The sequence below is a fragment of the Chelonia mydas genome, chromosome 2 (assembly GCF_015237465.2).
Source record: "Chelonia mydas isolate rCheMyd1 chromosome 2, rCheMyd1.pri.v2, whole genome shotgun sequence".
Classification (NCBI taxonomy): Eukaryota; Metazoa; Chordata; order Testudines; family Cheloniidae; genus Chelonia; species Chelonia mydas.
In genome coordinates, this window is record NC_057850.1 from 138,471,711 (window position 1) to 138,486,773 (window position 15,063).

Below are 15,063 nucleotides of genomic sequence, written 5' to 3' on the forward strand. Positions count from 1 at the left end.
ATAGCTGAGTACTATTCTTGTTACAAAAAAGGAAATTAAATATCTAAAATTTGCCACCTAAATTCAGACAAAATCTTATAACAAAGAAATTCAGATTTCAATGTGCAGCTCTTTCCATGTTTCAACCCATAGTTCTTCTCTCTCATGGCACACGTGCTGTTGACAGAAATGCTTTGGCATGGGAACTAGACCATAGCTGGATGCAGTGGGCCAGATCTTCAGCTGATGTAAGTCAGCTTAGAGCAGGGTTGATTTGATTTAAATCATGGTTTACTACATAAAAGTTGTTTGTTATAACCTTAATACATATTCTTCACAACCCAGAGATAGAAGTAGGTTTCATTTTTAGAAGATACACACTATACATTTTTAAAGGGTGATGTATTTTGAAAACTTTTCAGATTAGTTTTACAGCTATATCAGAAAAGAATGATTGTTTGGTTATTTCATTTACCAAAGATAATTGAAGCAGATATTTATGAAGTCATTGGGAGGTGAACTATCTCCAGTTCAACAGGTTAATCATTTAGTATTTGGAGAATTTTCTTGCCATGCTGTATTAGGAGGAGAACATCACCAGACAGACATTTAAATTGTTTTGTTTAACTAAAACAACAATATTAAGTATTCTGGATTTTTTTTCTTCAACAGCAAACACATAATATTTTAACAAAAGAGCATATGTTCCTTGCTTCTCATATTTATCTCCAGACTTCTCCTTGACCAGATCTATTCGGCCCCCAAAAATCTTCTATTCATTGAACTTTTTGAAACTTTGCACTTTCAAATAGAGGTAAGGGATTAACTGTGTACACACAGATTTGCAGAGGGACAATAGAGTTGAGGTCTGTTATTTCTCACTTATATTTGTTTATTCATTTAAAAACATTTTTGCTGTTAACAAGCAGGTTACCTCGGGAGACAAAAATCCACAGTTTGAGAATTGCAAAACTAAACATTTCTGATGGTATCGTCTAGACAGTACTGAGTCTCATTGGGTAGATAGAAAGATTAACCTAAATAATCTATACAGAAGCCCCTGGAACCCCATAAGATTGGGTCCCTAATCCATGAACTATTGGAAATCATTTACAAAACTTTTCTTAAACATTACATGAATATATTGTCTCATACTATAGAATTAGAATTTATAATCCCTATTCCATTATGAGATATTTTTGAGCTATAATGCATCTTAACTAAAACTATCTTTAGATTGAGGAAAAAAGCAAAAAGCATTTTATCAAAAAAATCCTATTTAAATAAAAATTCTTTTTTTTTTTAAATCAATGATTTGTATCCACTCTGGCATAGAGCCATTTACTTCAATAAAGCGTTGCTGATTTACATCAGCTGAGGATGGAGAAACAACTTCTTGATTTAGCCGGTTGAAGCTAGAATCTTATTGTTATAGTAGTTATTTTTATTTTATATTCTGCTGTTGCTTGAATGAAGAATCCACACATCTGGAAAAGGAAAATGTCCATTAATATAGCATCATGCTTCTTCTGTTCACTTGACTGCTGAACCATCATCACAGCATTCTCCCTCTGTTAAAGAGATTTGAAAATATATTCTTCAAGATCCCTGTTTATTTCAGACAGAGAGAGAAGTGTTGTTATGGAGTGACTGACACCTTGACTTGTGTCAGAGGCCATGTGTAACCCCCTGCTTTTATTCTCCATCACACCAACCCATGCCCTCTTTAACTGTTATGTTTAAGCATTAGAACATAAGAACGGCCATACTGGGTCAGACCAAAGGGCCATCTAGTCCAGTATCCTGTCTTCCAACAGTGGCCAATGCCAGGTACCCTGGAGGGAATGAACAGAAAAGGTAATCATCAAGTGATCCGTCCCCTGTCGCCCATTCCCAGCTTCTTGCAAACAGAGGCTAGGGATACCATCCCTGCCCATCCTGGCTAATAGCCATTGGTGGACCTGTCCTCCACAAATTTATCTAGTTCTTTTTTGAACCTGGTTATACTCTTGGTCTTCACAACATCTTCTGGCAATGAGTTCCACAGGTTGACTGTGCGAAAAAATACTTCCTTTTTGTTTCTTTTAAACCTGTTGCCTATTATTTTTCATTTGTTGACCCCCACTTTTTTTGTTATGAGAAGGAGTAAATAACATTTCCTTATTTACTTTCTCCCAACCTGTCATGATTTTATAGATCTCTATCATATCCCCCCTTAGTCATCTCTTTCCCAAGCTGAAAAGTCCCAATCGTATTAATTTCTCCTCATGTGGAAGTCATTCCATACCCCTACTAATTTTGGTTGCCCTTTTCTGAACCTTTTCCAATTCCAATGTATCTGTTTTTGAGTTGGGGCAACCACATATGCATATAGTATTCAATATATGGGTGTACCATGAATTTATATAGAGGAATATGATATTTTCTGTCTTATCTGTCCCTTTCTTAACGATTCCCAACATTCTGTTAGCTTTGTTGACTGCTGTTGCACATTGAGTGGATGTTTTCAGAGAACTATCCGCAATGACTCCAAAATCTCTTTCTTGAATGGTAACAGCTAATTTAGACTCCATCAATTTATATGTATAGATGGGATTATGTTTTCTAATGTGCATTACGTTGCATTTATCAACAGTGAATTTCATCTGCCATTTTGTTGCCCAGTTTTGTGAGATCCCTCTTTGCAGTCTGCTTTGGACTTAACTATCTTGAGTACTTTTGTATCATCTGCAAATTTTGCCACCTCGCTGTTTCCTCCTTTTTCCAGATCCTTTATTGACCAAGCAGTCTGCCTGCATGAAAATTGCAATATGAGCACAGTGCTATGTTTATTCTGAGCTGAGATTTATAGAGGTGTATGGATTAAATCAAAAAACAAAACAGATGTCACAGATTTGGCTGTGGTACTGGACTCCATGACTTACAGCAAAATTCTTGGATTTGGTACCTCAAATACCATCGCATTACCTCACTCTCCCTTTTCTCCTATTTTTCTCTCTACTAGAGCTGTTCATTGCAAATAGCTTTATATTGTACTCGTGTATTCAACAATATTCTTTTTTCTTATAAAATAAACTACGTCATTCTGTAGTAAATGTCCAAAACATTACAGTTTAGAATAGTTACTACTTGCCAAAATATGATATAATCTGTAATGTGCTTTAAGATATTACTAGACACTATTCTTGTATTTTTATAAGGGCTTGTCTTCACTTGGAAATTTACCAAGATAATTATTCCAGAACAGTAATCTTGGTATGAAATCTCAGGCGGACATTCTTATTCTAGAGCAAGAGTGTCCAGGGACTTATACTAAAATAACTGAATACGTATTTTGATAAATTTCCAACTAGAGAAGCCCTAAGACTGGTAGGAAGACTGGATGTTGAACACTGTTTTCCAATGTTATACTATACCATTGTAAGATAGCTGCTAGATATACTGGGGACAGTATTGACTTCAGTGGAGCTATGACAATTTATACTAGCTGAAGATCTGTACTATTAAAGGGAAGAATGTTATTAGTCTTAGATTGATTTTACAGAGGATGGAATTAACTAAAACTAGGGGTGTGGGGGGGACGGGGACTGAATTCACCTATATTTTGGATCCAGTCCTAAAGTTTTGAGGTCCTTCCCAAAAGATTTATTGTCCTACCTGATCCCAGCAGTCTCAGTCATAAACTCTTCTGCTCCTCTGCCCAGCTGTGAGTGTTCTCCTCAGACTCCCTTCCTACCAGACCCAAACTGTCAGGCAGAGGCAAACTGCAATTATCTTCTGCTCGGCCCAAAATATTCTATCATAGCTCTTCCATATATCTAGACTGTTGTATGAAATAGACATGTATGTATTCAGCTCTAAACAAATGGCTGTGGTAAACAAAGAAGAATTCTGATAAACTGATAGAATTTTAAGGGCTGCTCAGAAGGTATTTATTGCAATAGCCTTTTGGGGACAGAAATATGGTTTTTTCCCCTTAGCATGGCAAAATGTTATGTGAAACAAATGATCTCAACTACATATGTTTGGTTCAGGGTACTATGGTAGTGTATTATTTTAAACAAAAAGTGATTTGAAAAAGAAGAAAATAAAATAGCCATGTGGTTTTCATAAATTCAGATCTATGATGTGGTTAGCTTATTTCCTTTAAGTTGTACAAGGAAATGGGATTTTTTTTAAAGTGCTGTGGGGTTCTCCCTAAATTGTAGAGCTTGAAATACAGCTAAAACATCTTTAGATCAGCCCATTTTCCACCGGATCCTTTCACCAATCATTTGATGTTTGGCAATTGTGCTTTCTAAATTAAAGTTTTGGGAATCATCTGAAAAAGACTGTACGGAGGAAAAAAAATTTGGACGGACACTCTTTTTAACCTTGTTCCCCAAGTTTTAAAGTGTTTTACATTCCATACACCAATGCTGATTTAAGCAACCCAGAAGGTGTAGAGTGAATGCTTCTCAGTTTCCCTTGCTTTGTGGAAAATGCCTGTATTGTCATCAAAATTATTTACAAAAGGTTTGAACTTCTGTGGTCTTCTTTTGGAAAAACTTATTTTCTGAAAGTCTTGCAGCAAAATAATTTTGAGCATACAGCTGACAAAGCATGTCATGGTCTAGAATCTACTGTAGATCTAAATCGATGAGAGTTATGGTAGTCTTGGTTCTAATTATGGCTAATATTCTCAAAAGTGGTTGTAGATGCTCTAATTTTGGGTGCCCAACTTGAAACATCCTAACAGCTCAAAGGGTTTCCAATGATACCCAAAATCACTCATCACTTTTGAAAATATTGGCCCTTGATGTTGGACTATAAGGTGGATAGAAAGATGGCTAGATTGTTGGGATCAACAGGTAATGATCAATGGCTCGATGTCTAGTTGGCAGCCGGTATCAAGCAGAGTGCTCCAGGGGTCGGTCCTGGGGCTGGTTTTGTTCAATAGCTTTATTAATGACCTGGATGATGGGATTAATTGCACCCTCAGCAAGTTTGCAGATGACACTAAGATGGGGGGAGAGGTAGATACGATGGAGGGTAGGGATAGGGTCCAGAGTGACCTAGACAAATTGGAGGATTGGGCCAAAAGAAATCTGATGAGGTTCAACAAGGACAAGTGCAGAGTCCTGCACTTAGGAAGGAAGAATCCCATGCGCCGCTACAGGCTGGGGACCAACTGGCTAAGAAGCAGTTCTACAGAAAAGGACCTGGGGATTACAGTGGACAAGAAGCTGGAGATGAGTCAGCAGTGTGCCCTTGTTGCCAAGAAGGCCAATGGCATATTGGGCTGTATTAGTAGGAACACTGCCAGCAGATCGAGGGACCTGATTTCATCTCTATTCGGCACTGGTGAGGCCACACCTGGAGTATTGCATTCAGTTTTGGGCCCCCCACTACAGAAGGGATGTGGACAAATTGGAGAGAGTCCAGTGGAGGGCAACGGAAATGATTAGGGGGCTGGGGCACATGACTTATGAGGAGAGGCTGAGGGAACTGGGGTTATTTAGTCTACAGAAGAGAAGAGTGAGGGCGGATTTGATAGCAGCCTTCAACTACTGGAAGTAGGGTTCCAAAGAGGATGGAGCTAGGCTGTTCTCAGTGGTGGCAGATGAAAGAACAAGAAGCAATGGTCTCAAGTTGCAGTGGGGGAGGTGTAGGTTGGATATTAGGAAACACTATTTCACTGTTTGGGTGGTAAAGCACTGGAATGGGTTACCTAGGGAGGTGATGGAATCTCCATCCTTAGAGGTTTTTAAGGCCCAGCTTGACAAAGCCTTGGCAGGGATAATTTAGTTGGTTTTAGTCCTGCTTTGAGCAGGGTATTAGACTAGATGACCTCCTGAGGTCTCTTCCAACCCTAATATTCTATGATCTGTGATCTTTATAAGTAAATGTCTTGCATTCAAAATATATAGTGATTCTAAATTAACTTGAAAATATTGCTGCAACAAAAATTAAAATCACAGCTTGCTGAAGGATGATGAATGTTTTGTAATATATCCGCTTTCATGTTGGCATCTGCTAAAGATGTGCATGTCCACTGATCACATGTGGCCTGCTTTATGTCTTTGAAATGAAACAGTGACAAAGTTGTTGCATAAGGAAATGAAGCATTTCCTGAAGTAATTTAATTTGTATTTACAAAATAGAACTAGTTCAAATTAATTGCAGTATTCATTCATCCAGTGTCACAAAATTGTTTAAAACAAATGTAATTAAGTCCTGTGTCTCTTCATTAAATTTCAGTTTTATGTAGTCTGGCTCTCTCAACAAGAAAACATCAAGCCTCCAGTCCACACTTGCTATCAGTATTTCTCTTTGTGGACCTCTCCTTATCTGTTTATTTGTAGATCTATACAGGAGAACTGTCAGTCAACATCTACATATTTGACAAGCACATTATACGCACCCAGTGTGATGGCTGGGTGCCAGTGTTTGTTCCTAGAAAAGAAGAAATTATAAAACTATCATATTTTGTTTCATTATCAGGCCTGTGGCATCTGACAGGTTCTGATGTTCTCACTGAGTAACACACAGTTCATTCTAGGTCATTTTCTCCTAATGCCTAGTGGCAAAGTCTTTAAACCATGATTTGAGGACTTCAGTAGCTCAGACATAGGTTAGAGTATTGTTACAGGAGTGGGTGGGTGAGATTCTGTGGCCTGCGTTGTGCAGGAGGTCAGACTAGACAATCATAATGGTCCCTTCTGACCTTAAAGTCTATGATTCTGTTTCACAACCACTTGTATAATGTGTCTGACCTGGTTTCATGCTTAACATGTATAGTTTGGATGTAGATTTTATTTGGCAATTTTGTTAGTAGTAGCAGTCAGGTACAATGAATTGATTCAGTCAGTTCATTAATGAATCCCAATCACAATGGGATCTAATGGAGATGAATTTGTGATCATTTTCACCAATGAGAATCAAGGAGAGAACCAAGGGAACTTTGGCAGGCAGTTGTTCTTACCTTCATGATATCATATTTAAAAGTTCAGTTTGGAGGAGAGATGAATATGTAGTTATAGAAAGTAAACACTAAGAAAAGTAAGATGATTATACTGTATGGTTTAGATATGGTCAGTTCTGTGCCTTGACACTTTTCTCATTCAGAAATGTGACCTGAGCAAAATAGTAGCCATTCTGGGGTGATGTTTTCTCCTAAAGACGTGTAGAGATGAGCTTTTAAAAGTATCCCCTAACTTTAGATGGGTTATCTTTTGGGTGCTGGTCTTTGAAAACCAGACCAGCAGTGTCTCAAGAAGGGCTGGCCGAAAAACAATAATTCAATTTTGTGAAAAAATTTAAAAGGTTTGCATTTTGTTTTCATTCTGCATCAGAATGAACCCAGGACTTTCAAAAATTTTCACAAAGTGTCTGTCTGGTGATTAGAGCATTCTCCTATGTGGGAGACCCAGGTTCACATCCCTGCTCTGTTTGATTTGGAGCATAGGCTTGAACTCAGGTCTTTGATATCCCAAGTGAATACTCTAATCATTGGGCTATTGGCTATCCTGTGTTGAGTCTTTTTCACTGTGACTAGAAATTTCATCCTGAAGCTGGGGAAAATTTAATCAATATGATACATTTCCACACAAAATGGGATGGTCAAGAAGACTGAAAGACAAGGTCTTCTTGACCACTGGTGATCTTGACCATTTAACTCTTTCTGCTGACTTAACCATACATATATGATTACAGTACCTGACCATTATGATGTTAACTTGTCCAATAGGAACAGGACTGAGATCATCAACTTATTTCAGAGACCAAATACCCCTTACCACCAAATTAGGGCAAAACTGAACCAGTCTGCCAGAGATAAAAGACTTTGTGTTATATTACAAAACACTGTGTTGCCCAGAAGGTCCTTATGGATCGGGCAGAGGCATAATAACAGATCAATATGGGGAAATGTGCACGGCTGTATCTGCTCTTTGGATGAAGAACTACAGTTCAAAAGGTTATACGTTTGGCAGCTATCACAAACAGTAAATTCATTCAGGGCCGAATCCTGGCCTCATTGAAATGAATTGTAAAAGTCTCTTAAGTCAGTGGGACAGGATTTGGTCTTTAATGTTAAAATAAAAACAAGAAGCACCCACTCTATAGCTCTGTTGGTATATATGTAATGTGTTCTTTTTTAAGGCTAAAATTGAATGTTTCCATATGCATTTTGCTCTGGAGCACTGTTCAATTCTGCCTTTCTTTCTGAATAAATCACAGACCTCAGGTATTGTTGAAGTAGAGCAGTTTTGTTAGGCTGTTCAGAGCTAATTATAAAACAGCCAGGGAAATTAAACCACTTTAAAATTGATTAGTTTGTTGTTTTTACTAATCAATAACAAATCAGTGTTTAAACTTTGGGTGGTCATCAGTAGACAAACTGGGCATCACAGCTAGCTGAATGACTTACAAGAGGGATACTCAACCAGCCATCATTTACTTTTCCTAATGAAATGGAAAAGCAAGGAAGTAGTTAGGGAAATTTGAAGCAAGCACTAGAAGTCCAGCATTACAGTACATTTTGCAGAGATGCTAAAGCCATAGTTTAGTCACGTTAGACTAGGAATAGTGCTTTGTAATGAACTGATTCATGATCAGTTGTTCTGTTGTTCTTGGGCTTCCTTTGTGAATTTTGTCTCTCTGAGGATTCAAAGAAAAGAAACAGCAAGGGAAGCCATCAGAGTAAGTATTAGAAGTATAACACTTATAGGGCTGATATTGGAAGCATAGGTCCAGAGTCTGATGATGGCTACGCCAGTGTAAATGCAGCATAACTCCATTGAAATACACTGTGTTCTATTAGATTCCCTCCACTGTATCTGAGAAGAATCTGCCCAGGGGCTTTCCTTCCCTTTTTTATTAATTCAAGTTAGCCATTTGTTTTTACATATTAATTGAAACATATATTTTATGTTTGTTCTCATTTTAGTTGGCTGACTTAGGTCATTTTTAGTGCTTCTGTAAGGAAGGGACTTATTTGGGTCAGGCATAATGTGAACAGGTGCTATATATGTTTCCTCGCTCATTTCTGCTAGTGCACCTCAATTTTGACCTATGGTCCTGACCATTTCACTTTTATTCCTGGGCCCGTTTCCTGGTAGTAGCAGACGTAGGCCAAATTGTGTAATGTCTTTGAGATGTGGACAGATATCCATTGGGGATTAGGTTGAAGTAACTTATTTTCACTTCTGGCAAAATTTAAATGTAACCCAAGTTTCCAGAGGTAGAAGGAGGCTAATGTATTATCCAATTCTGCCAGTTAGTCTGTTCTGTTTAAAAGGGCACTGTCAACTTACAAATCATACACACTATTTTTTTCCAGACAAAAATATTCCTCCAGTAGTACCTAAGATAAATTTAACTGAAAGAGGTTAGAGGGGGAAACTCTATATTAGTTTCCAGTTTGCTCACACCATATGTATTTGACAGCCTTTCATGTCTAGTTAGTTTTATTGTTTCCTCTGTACAATGTCAGTTTCTCCATTGGTAGTGCATGTGTGAGACACAGTGACATGAGAGTAAGAAGCATTAAAAGATGGAGGGAAAGGAAAATGTGATTATAAAACAACAACAAATTGGTGAGAAGACTTAGATGCAGGTATAATACCTGAAACTACTTTTAACACATTTGAAAAGAACCAGTTCTCAAATTGACCATGCCCCTTTGAACATTATTCCATCTTAAGTAGATACTAGCCAGTTCAGTCAGCTGATAGAAGTATCACACAAAATAACTTAGCCCTGGTCTACACTTGTGGGAGAGGGGGTTGACCTAAATACGCAACTTAAGCTACGCGAATAGCATAGCTGAAGTCGGCGTATCTTAGGTCCACTTACCTGGCTGCAAGGATGGCAGCGAGTCGACTGCTGCCACTCCCCCGTCGACTCTGCTTCCGCCTCTCGCGAGCTGGAGTTCCGGAGTCGACGGGGAGCGTGTTAGGGGATCGATTTATCGTGTCTAGATGAGACGTGATAAAGCGATCCCTGATAGATCAATCAGATCTCCAGATCCAGCGGGTAGTGAAGACCTGCCCTTAGAAGTGGTATAATAGTGACTGAAGAATAAAGGGAAAAAGGAAGCTTGAAAGGGAACCCAAGGCTGAAATGCAAGCTAAAGATGACCTTGTAAAGTTTAACGTATATTTGGAGGGCAGGGGTGAATAATATAACTGGCCAATCAGTGGGAAGAATAAAAGTAATTCAGTCATTTTGGCAAATTTCTCATATTTTTGCATTATTTCAGCCACAGTTCTCCCTACTTCCTCCAATAGCGCCAAATTCTGCCCTTCAGTGTGTGTATGCCTCTCCCATTAATGTCAGTGGGAGTTACATACTCACAACAGAAGAGAGAGTGTGGACTTCAGGGGTCTCTTCGCCTCTCCCTTTGTGAACAGTTGTCATTGATATCTGTGTTACGAATTTTGGGGAAGATTTAGTTCCCATTGACTTTCAGTGGGACTTGTGCTCCTAAATTTTGTAGGCACTTTTGAAAATCTCCCCCTCCATTCATACCCAATCAATGGGAATTATATGTACTCAGGCTAGGACTATATTGAGGTTCTTTTGAAAAATCTTCCCACCTTTTCTTTAGGACCAGTGTAGCTTCACCAGCGCTGTCAGTGTCGTCTAGTTGCTGGCATTTTTACCACGGTATCATATAGTCCTGTTTACGCCATTAGCAGATAGTTTATACTAGCACTACCCATTGTCACCAGCACTGGTGGAGCAGCAATGCTGTTACAACGATGGCAGATTTTCACCAAAAAACATTTCAGACACATCCATAAGGAGAATTTAACAGACCTCTTGTGTCTGTTTATCCATTTCGATGCATGAAATTCCCTCTTAAGGATTATACTATTCATGTGAAGTGAAAAAGAAACACACAATACCTCTGAATTTAAGAACAGGTAATTCTGTTTCATTGAGGAAAATAATGACACATTATTGTGTGTTATCACTTGCATCTTTCATTTTAGCATCAGACAAAAGCTCTGTAATCTTCTAGCCTAAAAGTTTCCTCCCCTTTCACTTTATATAAAGTATTTATCTTGTGTGGCTAACTGATTTTCAGTTGGGAGTAGCAACACAAAATAATGAGATACCTGGAGAACATAAATGGAACTTTATTATCCCCAGAGATAAATGGGAGAAGAGAAGAAATGGGGCTTTAGAACCTGGGACAGTTAATCAAAAATAGGCACCACAAAAATAAATATAAACTTAGAAGATACCTCTCTTCCATTCCCAATTTGGGAGCAAGTATAAAAAAATATAAATTTCCCAGAAACTTGCAAATCAATGGCAGAAAGAATAAGATGTAAAAAGCCATACTGTATCTTAGACACAGTGTCTCCCTGAGCCGTGTGGAGAAGAGCAGAACAAGAGAGATGCCCTTGTGTTATGCTCCATGTGGTAAGAACATCCCCACCCTGTCATGTATCATTAATGGTATTTGACTGATGAACTTTTATCACGACAGAACATACTCTACCACTTGATTTAGAGGAATAGCTATCAGCAAAAGAAAGCTGTTATCTGAGAAAGGGGATGAACTGCTAGCTTTATGTACTGGGGCTCAGAGTGTTTGTGGAAGTTTGACCTGGTGCTTTCTCACTTCCCCTTTTCCTATCTCTTGTGGTTCCCCAAGAGAGGTGAATGGGATTGCTAGGACCATGTGCTGGTTCTGAGGGGTATGGTGAGGGGTGGGATGGAAGGGTTAGCTCATCCTGCCATACCTTAGTTCGGTCCCTGCTCCTACCCTGCTACAGCTGCTCTGACAGTTCCCAGGCATCCCTGGTGCAGGGTCTGCTGCTGCTACTGGTCTGCTGCCGCTTTGGCAGCAGTATGGGCCCAGCTCTTCAGAATGTTCCATTTAGTAATTATTTTTGTATGCTCCAAGCCATTGCTGATCAATGCAAGTCAGATAAGGGAAATGGGAATTTTTAGCAATTTAGAACTCAGCTTAACCTGAACACATTTTATGGGATAAAGAATAAACACTTCTCTAGCCTGAGGGCTCTCTCCCTTGCCAAATTTCAAAGGCTTCCTGAAAACTATGGAGGTGTAGGAACTTCTTTAAAAAAGGCTGCAAGAATCTTTTACAACTGAAAATGTTATGCAGCCTGAAAATTGGGGTTACTACAAGCTTCCCCTTTAATACATATGTACATGTACTAGGAAAGTATGAGTATTTTGATGCGAGGATCTAATGGCCAGCCCCCGATGATGGATTTAAAGAGACTGGTAACCAAAACATGAAAATAATGTGGGGTTATTCCTTTAAGCATAAATATTATTTATTTAATTTGCATGGACTCCCCTATTTCATACCACGTAGTAAGGGCAGAATAAGCCACTTTTTTGGTACTTATTTCAAAGGATTCTATACCACACTGTAAAAGAAATAGCTGCCATTAATGAAGTTTTGTTGTGTTCTGTTTCAAAGGAGCAGCTATCATCTTCTTCCTCTCAAAAGGTGATAACTGTAGTTTCAAAATAGTCAAAAACATGCCTTCTGAAATCATCTGAGAGCAGACAATTTATTTTTTAATCACTTCTGCTATACTGCAATGATTAAGTATTATTACAACTTGACTACATTCTATGCACACAACTAGAAAATTTACCAGACTACCTATAACAGATTCTGGGTCTGTATCCCAGATGTTTATTAATTCCCATTAACTTTCCATAGTTCAGTCACCTTGATGCATCACCTGAACTCCATTACAATAATTGTGTCTGTTTTACTTTATTGGTCTATCTAATATGAGGAAATGCTAAGTAGCATCTCAGGGAGCCTTGGCATGTATAGGCAAATATAAGTGTTCATATTATCTAATCTTTCGGGTTTATATTTGCAGTGCATGTATTGGATCCCAGGATCCTTACTGTGGCTGGGACATGGTGATGAAGAAATGCACAACACTGGAAGAAAGTCTGAGCATGAGTCAGTGGGAGCAAAGCATCACTGTGTGTCCAGTAAGTCCAAGAAAATTCATTGACCTCTTAAAGTTCTTGAGTTCATGTGGATCTCATGTAAAATCGTCACTGTAAGATTTCTCAGGCTGAGAACGTAATTATACACAAATCACATTGCTTCAGGCCTTTCTGCTCAGATGTGGACTGTAAACTTATTTGTTTTTCAGTTCATAGCCAACTAATTTGCAGTATGTACAAGAAATTGTTTGCAGTTTTATATGGAGCAGTCAGCTTTCTTCCCCCAGTGTACACATTCCCACTTTGAAGATGAATATTCCCAAATTACAGCAAAGTGGTTTTCCTTCGAGAATGTTCCCCCTACTTTGTACTGTAAAACCAGATTTTAATTGCTAGAGATGGAATCTTGCCCCCTGAGGTTGTTATTGCTAATTTAAAAAGTCACATAACAGTTCACAAAGTTCACTAATTGAAAAGGTGCTATCCTTCCAGAGACAGAAAGTGGATTGTTTGGATGCAGAAAACCCACACACATAATGACATATGAACACTGATTATAGCAAGTATAATATTTATGACTACTCAAGGGTTTTTGTTTTTTGGTTTTTTTTAAATTTCATATGCTCTCTCCTGTTTAGTCTGGGCTCAACATTTTAATATCATGCTCAAAATAGGTAATGAAATAAACAATTTAAATAATAAAATATTTATTATTATTGTATTATGTATCGGTACAGGTGGTCTTTTATAAACAAAGAAGAAAATTCCCTTCCCCAGGGAGTTTGCAAACCAATGGCCAGATTCTGCTTCCCCTATTCATGTTGAATAGTACCTTGCTCCTGAAATAGTCCCATTGCATTCAGTGGGATTATTCTAGAAGTAAGGTACTACTCAGCATCAGTGTGGTAGAATGTATCTGTAAATTAGATTGATAGCATAATTGGAGTAGACACCCAGCCAAAGTGGAAGGGAAGGATGTAGAAAACAGAATCTTCAGGAAAAGGGAACACTGCTCTTTGCAGAGTATGATTTACAAAGAGCAAGAGTAGACAATATGGAGGTGAGAATAGGAAAGGAAATCAAGCAAAAGACAGATTAGAAGAATGTGGAGAAACCTTGCACTGAAGAAGAGGGAGGTTGTTTAAGGCACAGAAGTGGCTACAACTGGTACTGATTCTTGAGTAGGGAGAAGAAAATAAAAGGAACAGTGAAGCAAGATGATTGTACAGACCATATGGAACAAGAGAAGGAGTAGAAGGAAATGAGAACTAAGATATAAGCAAGGAAAGAGCTATATGAATGCCTGAAGGTGAGAAAGATGAGACAGAACTTGATGTGTAGGGAGTCAGTGGAGGGTGGGGCAGTGAGAGAAGATGATTTTTAGCTGCAGTGTTTTGGATAGACTAGAAAGGGGAGAAGAAAGGAAGCCAGAAAGAAAGGGAGGTTATGCTAGTCGAGATTAAAAATAACTGGTGCATGGGGCAGGGGGTTAGCAGTCAGGGTATAGAGAAGTCAGATTTTAGACATGTTAGAAAGGAAGAATGGCAGGATTTTTTCAAGATTTTTTCCTGGATGCTGAGAGATTCAAACAGGGCACAAGCCTGGGTAGCAGGGACTATAATTCAGTTATCATTGAAAAGGTTGAGGAGAGGAGAGTGACTTGAAGGATAGGTAATGAATATAGGAATAAAATGTCATCCTTGAGTTTAGATAAAAAATACCTGTCTGAACTGTCTCCCCCAACCTGACTACCTCCTGGTGCTGCCCAAATGTGTTTTGAGTGCTCTGCGAGGGGGCTTCTCTAAAGCACGCAGTTTTGACCTGACACTGCTCCCACTGAAGTCAATGGCTAACTTCAGTAGAAAAAGTTAAGCTAGTATTGAGCATACCACTGTCTACCTTCCAAAACTGACAGTGACCACTAATTGGGGGTAAAATCCACTTGGAGACGTGCTGTTTTATAATGAAAAACTGCTTGGATGCTTACACTTTTCTAGTAACCAACAGTTAGTGCTTTAGCATCAAGTTCACAAATCCCTCTCAGTATTTTTCTATTAAATACATACTAAAGGAAAGAGATTCCCCCACCACCACCCCTTTCGGAATATTTGAGATCATCTGTGGTGTACAAATAGAAATGTG

At 38.6% G+C, this 15,063-nt stretch overlaps 1 protein-coding gene across 2 annotated transcripts in view; it reads left to right on the plus strand.

The window, feature by feature from the left end:
- Window positions 1-15,063, plus strand: part of SEMA5A (semaphorin 5A) — a 616,581-nt gene that overhangs the window by 447,423 nt on the left and 154,095 nt on the right. For both annotated transcript variants that reach the window (XM_007057800.4, XM_043540272.1), the window contains exon 12: window positions 12,846-12,963. In XM_007057800.4, the coding sequence (XP_007057862.2) occupies window positions 12,846-12,963 (118 nt within the window). The remainder of the gene's footprint in view (window positions 1-12,845; window positions 12,964-15,063) is intronic.